Genomic DNA, 16,104 nt, shown 5'->3' with positions numbered 1-16,104 from the left:
GCTTGACTGAAAAGCAGTTTCAGACTCCAGTCAAGTTGCTTTGGAACACGTTGAGATTCCCGAAGGCAGAAGAAGTATTGCTTTGTGTTTTATTGACATTTTCTGAGTGAGCTGGGTCAAACCAAGTCTCAGCTGTGGCTTCTTCTTCACTACAGACCGGTCCGGACTTGACAGAGTGTTGCCCGAGGTGTTTTCTCCTCCATATTGCTTTCAATAGTGCTGTGTCTCGTGTGGAGGGAGAAACCAGGGGGGGCAGCGCCGCAGTAATCGAGAGGAGCTGACAGAGTTTAATAAGGGTGAGGGATTAAACAGGAGGTCGAGGCTGCTGCCGAGGCTGCTCTCGGTACATCGGTGGGGTCAGAAAAGATCCTGAGGGCCCAGGTGGATGATAATAGGTGTGGCTATGGTCTGCGGGTGGTAATAGGCACTGTCGATGTACAGGCCGCCTAAAGACAGGAGACATGAGCAACGGGGGTTAACAGGCACAGAAATAATCCTGATCACATAATATAGGTCCTCTGTTTCCTTAACTCTGAAGAGATAAATATGAATGCTGAAAACTAGTTTGAAGACAAAGTTGCAAATTCATAGAAGATTACAGACTCCTGGCAGGCTGTTGTTATTGTAGCTGCTCTCAGGAGGCCTAACTTTTACAGTAGCTCCCAGAACCCTAGAGCTCAGGGGAAATAAGAAGACCCAGGGCAACTTGTCACATTTATTGACCCCTATATCAAACACTACAAAGTTATTTCTCTCTACAGAAGCACAGCGGAATTCTGGGTGTTCAGATCTGTAAAGCAATTATAACAAACTGCTGATAGGGACTGTTGGTGTGTGAAACAGCCTGGAGCAGCTTTAACTCCAGTTTATTACAATTTGGGTTTTGTCCATCATTTGTGTCAACTGACACAGCACATACTGTATGTAGTTTTACACTGACAGTAGTGAAACGTTCATTGTAATTTTTGAAACAATGGGTCCTTGATTTCAGGCAGTAGCAGACTTCTCATTCTCCAGCCCCCATTCCAGCTGTCCCTTTCTACAACAAAACTCTTGTGAATGGGGGGAAATCTTGTAAATATGTACTTATACAGCACTGTACATGATATTGTGCCTAAAGCCTGAGGATAAAGCTGCATGTCCGAGGCATGAGTTATCTTCACCAGTTTACTGATCTATGGCTGTGGAAGTAGTGCTTGGTTACTCCTCTAAACCAGTTAGCTGGGCATGCTAATGACTGTGGATACATTAGAGCAGAAAAAGCACACAGTTTAATCCTTTACTAACTTTACTCTTGCATTTTTGGCTTTGGAAAGGCAAAAAAAAATGCACCGCACTTCAAACTCGTGCGGCCCCACGTTAAAGGCTTCGACATGTGGAGAAACCCAAAGGTAGACACACCTGCTGTGCCAAGATACTGTTGCTTAAGAATAATTGGACAATCAGTGCTTGGGAAATTACTATAATGTTGTACTCAAAATAATCGCTGGGTGCATGGCAACATAGCTGAAAAGTCAGGCAATCACATTCTGAAAGTGACAGCACCTGAAATATCTTTAACAATCCCTCGGTGTGCAGGAAAACTGTGTGCGCACAGTTACATTACATTAGTTACAGTCAGAGTGGAGGTCATTGTGCGTCTGAAAAGATTGTGTCAAATGCACTTGGCTAACCTCTTTTCTTTGTGTTTCTCAACTTTTTAGTGATGTCAGCAATCAATGTGGTGAGTATAATGTCATTATTATGTTTGATAGAAATAATGGCAAAAGCTTTTATCCCTAAACAGCTTATCACTGGACACATGAGGAAAAAGGTTGAGTATAACACTAAGGATGCTGTGTAAAACTTATGAAAACAGAAAGCAATCATTTGCAAAGACGCTGCGTTTACTGACAGCAGTTTTACAAAGAGTTCCTGAGCCCATGTATTAACATCCTTTATACAATCATGTGTTCACAAAATGGTGAACCTCGCTCCATCCTCTGGGACCCAGACTGAGCCTTTCATAGGCTCTTTCATAGCCAGTGGTAAATTCTGAATGGACTGTGTTTATATAGCACTTTCTTTTCTAGTCTGATGACCACTCAAAGCTTTTACAACACAAGCCTTCATTCACCCAATCACACAATGGCAGCTAGACCACCTGCTGTATATACTACAACCTGTGTATTGCCCGAAGTATACTTCAACATGTAGTTGTAGGGATCGAACCACCGACCTTCTCATAGGTGGACGTCCGCTCTACTTCCTGAGCCCCAATCATGATACTATCACCTGTTGTCTGTACATAAATAACTTTACACTCCAAAGACTTTTAGAAGGCAACCTATCTATTATCTAAAAGTAATTAGATGGTCTAATAATGTAAAACACAATCATATGAAGATAGTACATATACATATAGCATCTTACCTGGGTGTGTGGGTAAACCGTGAACCATGATAAAACTTTTATGAACCACAAGTTAGTCAGCTGTTGACGAAATATTCATTTATTTAAACAGAGTATAACCTACAAACAGGTCAAAATAAAATCTCTCTCTAAAAAGAAAGTATTTTAACTCAACACAAAAAGGCTCAACAGCTGAAATACTCAACGCGTAGCTGTAAACTTGGACACTTAATATCCAGACTAAAGGAAAAAAGGTTCCTCAGTGCAACCGATTAATGCAAACCTGTTTTCTCCTCTCCACAGAAACTTAAAACATCAATAGAAAACAGAGAGAAAGTAAAACACAAAACAGTGTTTGCATCCATCCATCAGTTGCATTTTGTCATCATGTTGTCACTTTTCTATCTGTGTATTTGCTTTTAGTATTACACTGTTGTTCTTTACTTCCTTACAGCTGCAGTTACAGTTGATTTATTAAGCTCCCTGTTCTGGATATTTAATATTCAGTGCATGTTTTCTTAAGTTCCCTGTACTGACAAAGTATTTCTTTACTTTGCGACAGTGGCTGGTTTTAGTTTGATATGGTGGATGTTGAGTTAAAAGCTACAAGGTTCATTTATTCAGTTCCCACACAGACGATGTTTGGTTGCCTGCATTGTTTGGGCTATTACTGGTGACGTGCAGCCAATCAGATCAGACATTGAGTGACTACAGACAGAGGCGGCTGTATCAGAGCTCTAAATACATACATGTATGTGTATCTATATGTTGACGAAACTGATGAGTTGTATTCATTAAAGAAAGTTGACATAATAAAAAATTCATTCAATCGGAGGAATCACTTCATTCACATTTAGGATTTTATTTGTTGTTTTAGCCCCAGTGATAAGTATCCATTGTAAGAAACTAAGTAAATATCCACTGTAAGAAACTAAACATCCAATTCCAACAGGGGATGTTTGGTTCCTTACAGTGGATATTAACTTAGTTTCTGACATTGAATATCTAGCAGTAGGTGACCAGTTGGTTTGTTTGGTGACTGGTGATTTAGTTCTTCACAGAGAATATTTAAACAGTCAGAGAGCTGTTTCTTTAGTTCCTAGCAGAGAATGTTTTTTTTCCTTTCTTTGGTTACTAGTTTTGGTTCCTACATATAGTTGCTGTACTTAAGACGCCTTTTTAAGCTCCCAACAGCAACTGTATGTTTAGTTTGCTTTGCTCTGGTTGATGTGGGGTTAGTTCCTCTATGGAGGATTTACTAGTCTGAGTTTTCAGTTCCTTTGAGTAGCTACTATTTTTTTTAGGTCGGTGCGACGACATGCTGTGTTTATTTAGTTCACTGTCTTTGGTTAATGGTTGGGTTTCCTATGGTGGGTGACTAATTTGTTTAGCTCCCTACTGTGTTGTACTTACACACACTGCAGCACAATAAATGCTGAGCTCAGATTTTCATTGCATAATGGTTTGATGATCAAAGAGCTTATTTGTCAAACTCTGTGTTTACACACTTAGTATTTCAACTGCCACACAAATTTCCAATGGCCAATTTAATCTAGCTGGATTGTAGCACAGCGGGAACGTGCTGGTACTGCCTGATTTGAAGCTGACTGGGGATACTGGTCAAATATTTGTGGATATCCAGAGTTGGTTTTTGAAGCGTGTGTCATGGACAGACAGTAAAACGTCAGGATATAACTAACAAGTGATTTCCTCTGAAGTGAGTGAGATGAGGTGAGGGAGGGTCCTAATAGGGGTAGAGGTGGGTGATGGGGTATGTTGTGGGGACCCTGATGACTGGGACAACTACTGAGGGCATTCTGGAGGGAAAACCTGAAGAAGAGCAAAAAAAAAGAGAAAGAACTTAAATGTTGTGATGTAGTGATGAACAAATCAAATGGATGGATTATTGATCAGATAGAATGAGTGTGAGTTTACCGTAGGGTGGGAGGGCGCCTGCAGGGCTGTAACCATAAGGAGCACCAAAGCCTGCCAGGAAAAAGACAGAAAGGATAACAAACATAGTATAATCACTACACAGTCAGCTACATTAATGCATCCAGTTGAAACAGATGATTCCTCAGCCTCCTTAGTCCTGTTTGTTTCTTACAGAAGCCAAAAACAAGTGATTCTTTTCTGCAAATTGAACAATTTTCCTTCAACTTCAACTTAAACTGTCTATCACTGTGGATTTTTGATGCAGATCCAGATGGACATGAAAGATTTCTGAAAACAACCCTGTTTGTAAGACAGATTCAAAGCTGTGTAAGATGCAAATAAGAACAGAATGCAGTGGTGAACCTCGCTTGTGAACGACTGAGCCTTTCATACCCAATCATGACACTATGACCTGTTACCAATCAACCTGTTTACCTGTGGAATGATCCAAACAGGTGTTTTTGGAGCATTCCATAACTTTCCCAGTCTTTAGTTGCTCCTGACTTGTTTGGAACGTGCTGCATCAGATTCAGATAATGCTGGCAGTCTCCCGGTGCAGTACCAGGAGAAAACATATACCTCTTCTCTGAAGAAATAGTTCAACATTTTGGGAAAATACACATTTTCGCTTTCTGGCAGAGAGTTACAGGAAGAAGATGGTACCACACGCACATCTGTATGGAGCTACTGTCAGCAGCCGTTAGCTCAGGATAAAGACTGAAAACAGGGAGAGATGAACGGCCTGTCTCTGTCCAACAACAAAATCCATCTACCAGCACCTCTAAAGCTCACTTAAGAAATAATCCGGCTCAAAACCTCCCTGGAAAAATGGCGAGATGTCATTTTTCTGTTTTTGTACAGATTAAAGGGATACTTCAGGATTTTTGAGGTGGGGTTATATGAGGTACTAATCAATGGTCTGTGTATTTCCCACAGCAGATGGTGGTCGGTGCGCCCCCAGTTTGGAGAAGCAGAGAGTAGCAGTGGGGTCAGCAGCAAAATCTGTATACTGTGTTTACAATATGAACAGCGTTTTACCCCGCTGTCAGACAGCCCTTCCCTTTGGCTCTACATGTTCTCACCTGTGCTGACTGCCTCCCACTGTAGTAATGCACATATTCCTAACTGCTATTACTAACTTTTTCTTTTAAAAAGATTTTTTGGGTGGCTTCTGCAGCGAGAGAGAGAGGGGAAGGTATGTAGCACTGAATCTGGGCTTCTGTGCTCTCTAATGTCTAACTGTAATACACTGACTATTGGTAAGTACCTCATACAACCCCATTCAAAAAGCAAATGAGATATAATGTGTTAATAAGTGAGAGTGAGCTGGTAGGGGAATTTTATTAGCTTTTTCCCCTGCTACTAGTCTTTGTGCTAAGCTAACAGACTGCCAGACTTAGTATTTATTCTACAGACATGAAAGCAGTGTCAATCCTCTCAGTGAATTTGTGGATTTCTGAAAATGTCAGTTAGTATTCCTTCAAAGACTTAATTGCCTCACCATTAGACTGTAACTCAACCAAATCGTAACCAATAACCCTTCATTTCTTTTGTCAAAGTAAAACCTTTAGATTGCTTAAGCAGAGCCTTCAGATTGATAAGTCAAGCACGTTTTGGATCACTGACATCGTAAGTAAAACTGTACATAAACCTAAAGTGGCATGTTACCAGCGAATCAACACATTTTTACCACAGCTGGGTTTAAAAGAAAAAAACAGAAAAACATTAAACTTTTATGGAATGAGCTTCAACATGTTTATTCTGAAATATAACTGCTTCTCTTTCCTCAGTGTTTTTTTCTATAAATCATGCAAACAAGGCTTGTACTCTGCTGTGTGAGATGTGGTCAGGTAATTTGTAATGCAGCTGGACTCACCTGGGGGGATGTACCCATGTGTGGGCGGGGTGCTGATGTACGGAGCTCTGGGGATGACGGGGACTCGTGGAGGTCTGGCGGCGAGGGCCGGGAGGGTCAGCACTGAGGCTATGGGTCGCTTTGGCTACACAAACACACACGCGCACACGTGCACACACACACACACACACAGTACACATCAGCACTGTAACATGACGCTGTGTCATTTCTGGCTGACTGTAGCAGCACTTCATTTACTCACAGGAGGGTTGGGCCGTTTCTTCTTGTTGGTCGTGGTTTTGGAGCCAGAGAACAGGCTGTTCAGGGCTGCGAGTGCTGCGCTGGCTTTGGCTACTTTCTTATTGGGCCCCATCCCTCGAAAAACCTGCTTATCCACCTCCACCTGTCACAACGCACACCGCATAGAGAGGAGGATGTCTTCTGATGAATTTGTATGAAACATGATGCTCCTTTTTTCTCTTGATGGTGGTAGAAGGACTGAAAAGATTAATTGATTGATGGATGTGGATGGATTGACAAAAAAATGTTATGCAATGAAAGTAGCTGTTTTGATAGTCAGTTAACTCTGAGGACAAATGCCAAACATTCTCTGTTTCTGCAGGTCTCTCATATTAGTTCTGGACCACTTTGCTTGAGAAAGATGTTTTTTGGCACCTAACTTCATGTTGGACCCTTTCACAGTACAGCTCTGCTCCGATGAACCACGGTTGGGTCCTCTAATATCATTACTGATTCTGCTAAATATTGCTGATTTCTGAGAGACAGACCTGAAGCTCTGCAGTGTGAAATTCTTATTTTTACTTCAAATTTGCTCACAATCAGAGCAGAGCAGAAGTCCTTAAATGGTAACTTTAGGGGAATCGATTATGCCAATAATGAGAGCTCATGAACATTCACCTCCTCATATTCATCAAGTTGAAGTGAGACATTTACAACAAAGAGAAGTCAAGTGAATCTGACTACAGACACTTACAGAGAAAAGTACAACTTTTAGGATGAAAGAATATGCAAATGTTCAGGTCTTCATTTGATTCTTTGTTTGTAAAGTTTGGCTCTTTTTCTTTATCTGTTCAATCACTGTGGGTATCACTGCTCATGTAAACTACACTACTTGTTTTGTTTATCCTAAACAAACTGGAAACACATTGTTTCTATTTGCCAAAGTGTGTGCATACAGATTTATCATGACTGTCATAGAGAAATAATCCCTAAATGACACAAGATTTTGGTGGCTAACAACGTCTCGAAATACCAAAAACATAATATCTGGACCCAAACTACACGTAAAAGATGAGATTCAGACACCCCTTTCACAACTTGTGTTTAAATGTGTCTCACATCCAAATTATATCTAGATATGATTTAACCTGCTTAAATCGGGTATTAATATATGTCTCCACATTGAGATCTGCTCTCTCTGTCCAGCTTCTGCTTCTTGTTTTTCCTTCTTACACCCTCCTCTCGTTTGTGTGGATCCACACACACACACACACACACACACACACACACACACACACACACACACACACACACACACACAGCCATGTGTGAAACTGCGCTACTGTGTGGACTGATTGCTTTTCAAAGCAGGGGAAGAAGCCGTTTTCAACAACAGGAATAATGAAGGCGACAGCAGAGTACGAAGCTGGATGTAGGAACACAGTCGAGACTGGTGGGAGAGGAAAGTGATAGGGACCATCATGGATGAAGATTGGGTGTCAAACTGATGTATGCGCCATTAAACATTTGATTTTATTTGCAGAAGACTGCGACCGGTGTTATCCAGAGGAGACATGCACTTTCACTCTGTCATGCAGTTGGAGAAGAGGTTCACGGTGACCATCTGGTACCTAGCAACAGGTTTCATTCCCACGCAACTGCATTTGGAATTGCATTTACACTTGTGTTCAATGAGGTCACAATGCGTGTCTGACCACCTCTGGAGGTGGTTCGGTTGATCAGATCACAAACCGTTCTCAGTGCATTGTGGGTGCATTTACACCTGGACTTTCATGTGGTCAAGCACTATCAGACTGCAATTCGATCACCAAAAATGCATTTCAATGCATGGTGTAAAGGGGTGAGAGTGATTCCACAGGATAAAATTGGTTTCAAGTTCAGCTGGCATTTTTGAGATGTGTGAAGACATTTTGATATGCAGGAAGCACAGAGGAGCCGCACATCAAACACGTTCCCTCTCTCATCAATTCCTAATCAGACCCTCTGAAAGCAAGGCAGGAAATCTGTGAAATGGAGTGTGTGTGTGTGTTTTCGTACCTCTATGATGAAGCGTTTGTCATAGCTGCTGCCGCTCTCTGATATCAGCTCATATTTGAGGCCACGGCGTTTCTCATTCAGCTCCATCACTGGGTTCTTACCTCCCGCTGTCAGGATCGGACCTGGAGCTCTGGACTACAGAGACAGAAGAGATAGTGTGTGACACAACTCTTACATTTGTTATAAATTCCTAAACAAAAGTGCTCATGATTCCCCACAGTGAGACAAGATTTCCCATCAGCCCGCTCATGTCATGTATCCCTTCTACATGTTGAAGAGAAAAACAAATGTATCATTATTCTTTTAAAGATGTTTTTCTATTGTATTAGACCTACTGACACTACATTTTTTGCACATTTTTTAACAATTTTTGTTTATTGTTTCCGTTATGCACAAAATTACAAAAGCAAATTCTCTGTATGTTGAAAACCTACTAATAAACCTGATTCTGATTCAGATAAGATAATAACATCGACAATGCTGATCAGACAGTCAGGCTAATTCATAATGCTGGTCTATAATGTAGTGAAAAAGGCCACAATGTTGACACATTTTGACCTGAGGAAGGAGTTAGTGTGCAGGCGTTGCCTTTTTTCATTGATATTATTAGATTATTCATAGTGAATTTCTCCATTGTCAGATCAATAAAGTCTGATCTAATATAACTACTCTCCTTCAACAATGATGCAAACAAATGAAATCATTAAAGCTTTACCATCAGTGTTCATCCATTCAGAAGCTCCTCTGTTTTATTATTTTATGTTGAATGGTTTGGTATGACTTGTTACAAAACTATAATTGCTGTATTTCATTTTATTGATGTGTTTTGTTGCTGCATGATTAGTTTTTTTCATCTTTATTGTGCGCATCAGCATTCTGTTGACCCTTAATCACTTCATGATTCTGTTTTTGAAAAGTGCTCTAAAAGTATGGATTATTAGGACTATTTGTCTCTGAAAGTTGGAAACTTTCATTTTACTGCCAAAGCTTTGAGTATTCAGTAAATCCTTTTGTTCAAAGTGCAGTCAACCTCTGGCGGAGCAAGAGCTCGATGTCATGCACATGTTTTTGGGGAGGACTTTAGCTGAGGGTTTACAGCTTGTTTCTTTGGCAGGTTGGCAAATTAACTAAAGAAATTTGAATCATATTGACTTTTAATTGAACGTCACTGAAGTGTTCTTGTGATATGTGAGGAATCTCTATCACATCACAGGTTGGTGACACTGATATTTCACAAAAGAACACTGTCCGTCTGTGCACCAGTCTAACCCTCATGTGTACGTGTTAATAATCCCAGTGTTTCTGTGTGTGTGTGTGTGTGTGTGTGTGCACTCCCCACCTCCTGTGTGTCTGTGGAGGAGGTGATGGAGGTGGAGCTGGAGCTGGTGGACATCCTGTCATTCTTGCCTTCGCCATCTGACTTCTCGTCGGCGCTCAGCGAGTCCACATCTCCATCGCCACCGACCACGAACCCCAGAGCCTGCAACGCCTGAGGAGGGAACAACATGTCCAACACAAGATGACAAAACACACACACACACACACACACACACACACACACACACACACACATTTATTTACCTTTCCCAAACATTTTAACATGCAAGTCTCTACTGCATACAGGCCTTCATGGCCAACATATAACTAGAAATGTAACTGGTAAACTTCCTTTAATGCAATGACAGTCCCTGAACACACCACAGACGGGAAATGGATCACACTTCCATCATCTGTGACTGAGCTGTCCCTGAGCAAGGCACTCAACCACCTAACAGCTGCTGCAGTGAGCCAGTGAGGCGGCAAAGTGGCCATCAGCAACAACAACAACAACACAAAGGCTGGTTGTACTGGACAGCTCTGACGTGTCAATGTGTAACTCAGTGAATAAATTTGTGTGACAAAGAGAAAGCAGTCAAACTTAACAAGTTCAATGAAAGCTTGTTCAGAAAAAGAACATTCTCTCCTTTCAGTGCAACTGTTCTTTTGTCTAAGTTAATGTTCAAGTTTTCATCGACACCTTCAAGTGCAGAATGAGAGACAAACGTCAGTGAAAGGCAGCGAGAGGAATGACTGCTAAAGCCCTTAGTCTAGAAAAAGCAAGAGGCAGAAAGAAACATGGATGTAATTCTTAATGCTCAACTACAATCAACTGTGTGGAAAAACTTAGCAGTACAAGCACAGATTGGTTTGAACAATCATTGTCTATGTTATGCAGTAAATAAACAGAATTTAAGTTGTTTAGAGAAGAGAAAGCAGTCGCATTATAACCACAGTCAAACGTATTTCCAGCTCAGACAAGCTTGCAGGGAGTTTAGTCCAATCAGATCACAGTATTTATAATGTAGCAGTCTGAATTGAGTTGAATACCTTGAGGGCTACTTGGAGCTTGGCAGTTCTCTTAGAGTTCCCGGTGGCCTGGTACGTGGTTCCCTGGATGTCTACAGACATGGTGAAGACCGGAGCATGCACCGGGCCGGACTGGGACAGCAGGCGGTACTGGAGGCCCGGGTGGATTTGATTCAGACGCATCAGAGCGTTCATGGGGTGGTTTGGATCCATCATCCTCCAGTCCAGGACTAAAGGAAGAGAGGTCTATATGTTAGCTGCAGCAACATTTATTGTCCTCTCTGTTTATCAGTTACATGGAAGAACAGGTCCACTGTCACAAGGCAGTTAAACCTATCCTTAATAACACAATAAAGACGCAATCTTAGCCCTTGATTTCAATTAATGTCTGTATGATATGAAAATTAACTAGCACACTCTTGAAATGTTCTTGAGTTAAATCTGATCAATGTGGGAACAATAAATATCAGTGCTTCTAGAATAATGAGGCGATCAAAAGTCAGCTTATAGAATGCATTTATATGGAAAAACATCTCAACAATAAGGCTTTTCTAAATAAAGATTTCTGACAGGTAATGCTTATAAAGCAAACAGACAGGAACGTATAATGAAACCTGTCTCAGTATCACTGTCAGTGTAGCAGGAGAGCCTGTTTGTGACTAGTTTAATATTTGACATTAGCACAACAGGAACACATGTTAAAGTGAGCGGAAACATGCAGTTCATGTTCTTGATAATGTTATTTCATTAAAATAATGTTCAACTTGACGTGTTTTGTTACTAATTTCCTTATCAATCAAAGTGAAATTAGTTCATTGAAGGTTTTTTTGGTTTTGACAGGGAAAAAAAAAGGTTTGAGAACCACTGTTTGCGCTCGAGTGGTGGTGCGGCCAGCGGTGGTAGAAGCACTCAGATCTTTTATGTTTAAGTAAAAGTAACAATACCACAGTGTAAAAATACAAGTAAAACTTCTATATTCAAGCATGTTTAAGAGTACAAAGGATTATTATCAAAATACACGTAAAGTACCGAAGGTAAAAGTATTCAATATGCAGATTGACCCATTTCGATATTGAGAGACAGTGTTTCTTTATATCGATCAAATAACTGAAACAATGACTCAAATGAATGCTGACTTGATGTTCACTGTGAGTTTCAAGAATCTGCTCATAGATTTTCACATTAAGGAGACAAACTACATGATAAATGATTCCTACCAACAGTTAATATCATGGCACAAACAACAAGAATATACACACAAAGACTCTTCCATGATCCCACACACACTACATCTCTATTACAAGTGAGGAATAAAATTAACAACTGGCTAACCCTAACTGTGTATGGTTCTGTCCTATACATTTCATTATGACAAACACACAGGTTTTAATGTTGCACATTTTTCTGAGCATATAAAAGTACGTGTTGACAAAGAAAACGTCAACAAATAACACCTAAAAATGGATGCTGAGCTCTTGTGCATGGACTGCATCAAAAGTCAATTTCCATCAATAACATAAGAGAAATAAGTAAGAAGCCAGAGTGCTCACGTCCCTCATGAATACAGAACCAGGAAGTCCCTTCACTATTAATAACCAACTGATGAGACTGAGACGACTGACACTGCCCCTGGCGTTACACTGATGACACTCTCCCGAGTCAGAGCACTTCATACTTCCACAATGCCAAGAGATGAGGAGAGCCCCCTGCTTCCCCAGAGCTCCTGAGCAGTAATATCTCACAGATGAATTGAAAATGAAACCGTGACACTTGGTGACATCTATTATAACAAAACTGCAGACCGTCTCCATAATAAATGCTTTTTTTTCTTCCTGCTTTCAGTCCAATTTTGTCAATTGTGCTTTCTATATACAAAATATTTGCTTTACTTTGTTCAGTCTGTAAACACTTTGGAACAACAAGACAAAGCAAATGAAAATGAGACCTGAAGGGAGAAGGAAACTTCAGTATTACTGGATTATACAGAAAAACTACTAATATACTGCACTTGATAAACTTGATTTCTGCTTTGAGAGAAGCATTTTGAAAGAGTCTCTTTCAACCAGAAGGCTCTGATGTTCCATAAGGCTTCTGCTGCTGTGAGGTTTGAAGGTTATGGGCATCAGACTTTACTGTGGATCCTTACTGTGGTTTTAAGATAACTTATTTTTAGATTTGACTTCCTTTACTGTTGCAAAATCCTGGAATAATGTTAGTAAACTGGACACCGCACCAAAAGAAACAATGTACACCTATCTGGCAAATGACATCATGTAACTTGTACAATAACTAATTACAAATGAATGTCACTAAATTCACAGCAGAAGAATTGTCTCATTTCAGAAAATGTTGCTCAAACTGAAAGCCGCCATTGTTTTACATCTTCAAAAACGAAGCAGCTTCTGAAACTTAGAAAGACTTATAAAGCTTTAAATAGTGACTAACCACCACATGATCATTCAGAAGATAATTGTAGCTGTCTGGGAGATCTTATGGCTTTTTAAAAATTATGTTTTTGGGGCTTTCAAACTTGATAATATTAGAAATTTCTGCAAGGTTGTGAAGTCAGAAAGAAGGCCAACAGGCATCCAACTAATGCTACACCGTATTTTTGTTTTGAGCTGCCACTCAGAGAATATTTCATGTAGTGAAGCATACAGCAGCGTCTACACTTGTCTTTTGTCCTGCAGTCACTGTGTGTAATGACTGTGAGCCTCTGACAGGCACTTAAGACTGAAGGGTGGTTCAACATGAATATGGATGGAGACGCTGTGTAAGAAGATGAATGTGAAGGTGCTGATGGACAGGTGCTGGGAGGAAGAGAGGGGGAGGTGTTAATGCACTGTGTGTGTGGTGTGTGTGTATGCCCATACATCAATGTGTGTGTGCGTGTGCGTGGTGGGAGGTAGCAAGATAATTGCGTGGCAGCAGCCTGTAGTATTAATCCCTCTCTATCTCTGCCTCCCATCACCTCCTTTGAAATGGAAGCAGATGAGAGTTGCCGGGGACGATCGTCCCAGTGAGGGCCCATTTAATTACTGTGACGCCAACAGACAGGGTGGAGAGAGACAGAGACAGAGAGAGAGAGAGGAAGGAGGGTGGAGGTTGTAGCTGTTAGTGAGGACTGCTTAGTTGTCTTTTAGGGAATTATTATTCAGTCCAGTTCACTGTTCAACTGTTTGTTTTCCCCTTTGGTACGATTTGTTTGGGAAGATCTGAACACTCATTCGCACTCAGGTGTGCAGCAAAACAATCCCTTTAGAGGAAGTGCGAATACTGGAGCAGTTTGTCTGCGGTGGAACCGTGAGATGACCTCGGCCTGACCCAGCTCAGAGGTGTACTCTACAAGTTTGATCTGAACGGCTCCCTTAAGCCAGGTGTGCTTGAAATCGGTGTCGCTAGCAGCTAGCCAGGCAATGAGGTCTCACCTGGACTAGAAAATCTGTGCATTCAGTTCTTGAGATCTGGGCCTTCTCAGTGTGTTTACTCAGACAGATCTAACCCAGGAGTGGGTGCATTTTGGTTTGCATTCATTTTTGTCTGTGTGAAAAGAAAGCGAACCAAACAAGTTCACAGACTCATCTGATTCAGACCAGAACTAACCAACAACAGCGTTTGATAAACACCTTCATTTTACTGCTGAGCAGATAGAAACACTCTTAAAGTAATTCGGATGTTTAGTAAAAATGAAAAAGTGAAAAAAAGTGAAAGTTTGAAAGTCTGCACAAAAACCGTGTCTACAATACTAGCAACATATATCAGCCGAACAGAGCAGACGGGGGTCCATACACAACACTGTAAATCACATCTTGACAGCACCACATGATGTTGTGTCAGCCAAGAAATATGACAATATGAAGAGTGAAAAAATCTGTCGGCAGTAATGACAGCGGCACACTTCACAGAGAGCTGCCGCTGATTGAAAACTACATTTGTATTAAAGAGAGGTGTACGGACCCGCTGAAGGTCATGGTGGGAATTTCTTTTCTGAACTACTTCTTTGTTCCCTCGCATCAACTCTTGAGTTCACTCTGATCCATGAGAACAGTTAGTGTGTTGGTTCAGTCCAGTTATAACCTAGTTTAGGGAATGTTATGCCCCGGTCTAGGGGAACCTTTGACAAAACATGATGAGGTGCTCCCCCAGTCTTCCCACTCCAAGAAAGCCAGCAACCACAAGGCAAGTTCAAATAATAAGAGCAGTTTTATTGGCTTCAGAGGGAGAAATAACAAACAAAAACACTCTAGATAGCCCTGACTTACCTAACCAAAAGAAAAGGGAAATAAATGACAACTGATAAGCCTACCTCCTATAAATGAGGAAACAGGAGAAAACTGGATTAAATCAAAGGCTTCTCCCTCCTACTACTGCTCACTTTCTACTTAAAGGAATTTAATAGAGTTTGACAATCACCATGATTCACACTACACACGCTACAAACGGATCGTAAGATGCTGCCGTTCACAATGATGACCTGGCATTTCCTGGTGGTGGAAAGGCTGGAGAGGAGGGGGCGCGCAGTCCGCTGGCTGTTCAAATAGTGCGGGGGATCCGCCCCTTGACCAATCAGGCGAGGCAATCACATCACCCAATGGACACACCCGCTCCTCGTTCACACATCATTGACACACACACACACCTAGAAGAGAGGGGAAAACTCAAACAAACAGACAAAACTAAAAATATGAACCACAGGGTCATAACAGGGAAACACTGTACAGATACTACAAAAAGAAGAGATGATGTGACACTTACATGATGCGTTTGCTGCTTATTCCTCCTTTCGGGAGGCTGACAGTATACAGCCACTGGCTGTGAGCATGGCTGCAGCTGCTCTGTCTGGACTGCTGGGTAAAGCTGTGGCTGTGGAGATGGTTAGTGCTCCGACTACTGCTGCATTTGCAGTTACATCTATGATGCTATAGATTTGGCTACAGTGGCTGTACTGTAAGTACTCTTGCCTGCTCCTATTAACACTAGCCAAGAAAGCATCATTAAGGCTCAGCGGCTGGGTCTACTACACAGTACATAATACTATGTCATAATACAGCTAAGCCTTCCTCTATTGATGAAAGGCAATGCAAAACATATTACTAGGTGATTCAAAATAAAAAACTAGTTCAGAAAACAAATTCCCACTGTATCCTTCTGGGGCTTGGTACAAGTGAAGTGTTAAAATAAAACTGGAACAATAAAACCATTGCCTCCCTCGGCTTCCTGATGGCGGGGGTGCTGCTCCCCAACTTTCAGCAGGTATGCATTAAACTAACACTCATCGT

General features: G+C 41.2%; 1 protein-coding gene across 3 annotated transcripts in view; it reads right to left on the bottom strand.

The window, feature by feature from the left end:
- Positions 1-2,975: 2,975 nt before the first annotated feature.
- Positions 2,976-16,104, bottom strand: part of LOC121606156 (spermatid perinuclear RNA-binding protein-like) — a 78,558-nt gene continuing 65,429 nt past the window's right edge. For all 3 annotated transcript variants that reach the window (XM_041936344.1, XM_041936343.1, XM_041936345.1), the window contains 7 exons: positions 10,847-11,055; positions 9,819-9,968; positions 8,480-8,614; positions 6,444-6,584; positions 6,203-6,326; positions 4,327-4,377; positions 2,976-4,221 (listed from right to left, as the gene is read on the bottom strand). In XM_041936344.1, coding sequence (XP_041792278.1) covers positions 4,136-4,221; positions 4,327-4,377; positions 6,203-6,326; positions 6,444-6,584; positions 8,480-8,614; positions 9,819-9,968; positions 10,847-11,055 — 896 coding nt within the window. In that variant the 3' untranslated portion in view covers positions 2,976-4,135. The remainder of the gene's footprint in view (positions 4,222-4,326; positions 4,378-6,202; positions 6,327-6,443; positions 6,585-8,479; positions 8,615-9,818; positions 9,969-10,846; positions 11,056-16,104) is intronic.

The sequence above is a fragment of the Chelmon rostratus genome, chromosome 5 (assembly GCF_017976325.1).
Source record: "Chelmon rostratus isolate fCheRos1 chromosome 5, fCheRos1.pri, whole genome shotgun sequence".
Classification (NCBI taxonomy): Eukaryota; Metazoa; Chordata; class Actinopteri; order Chaetodontiformes; family Chaetodontidae; genus Chelmon; species Chelmon rostratus.
Note: the sequence above shows the minus strand (reverse complement) of the source record. Positions and strands in the feature narration are given on the sequence as shown.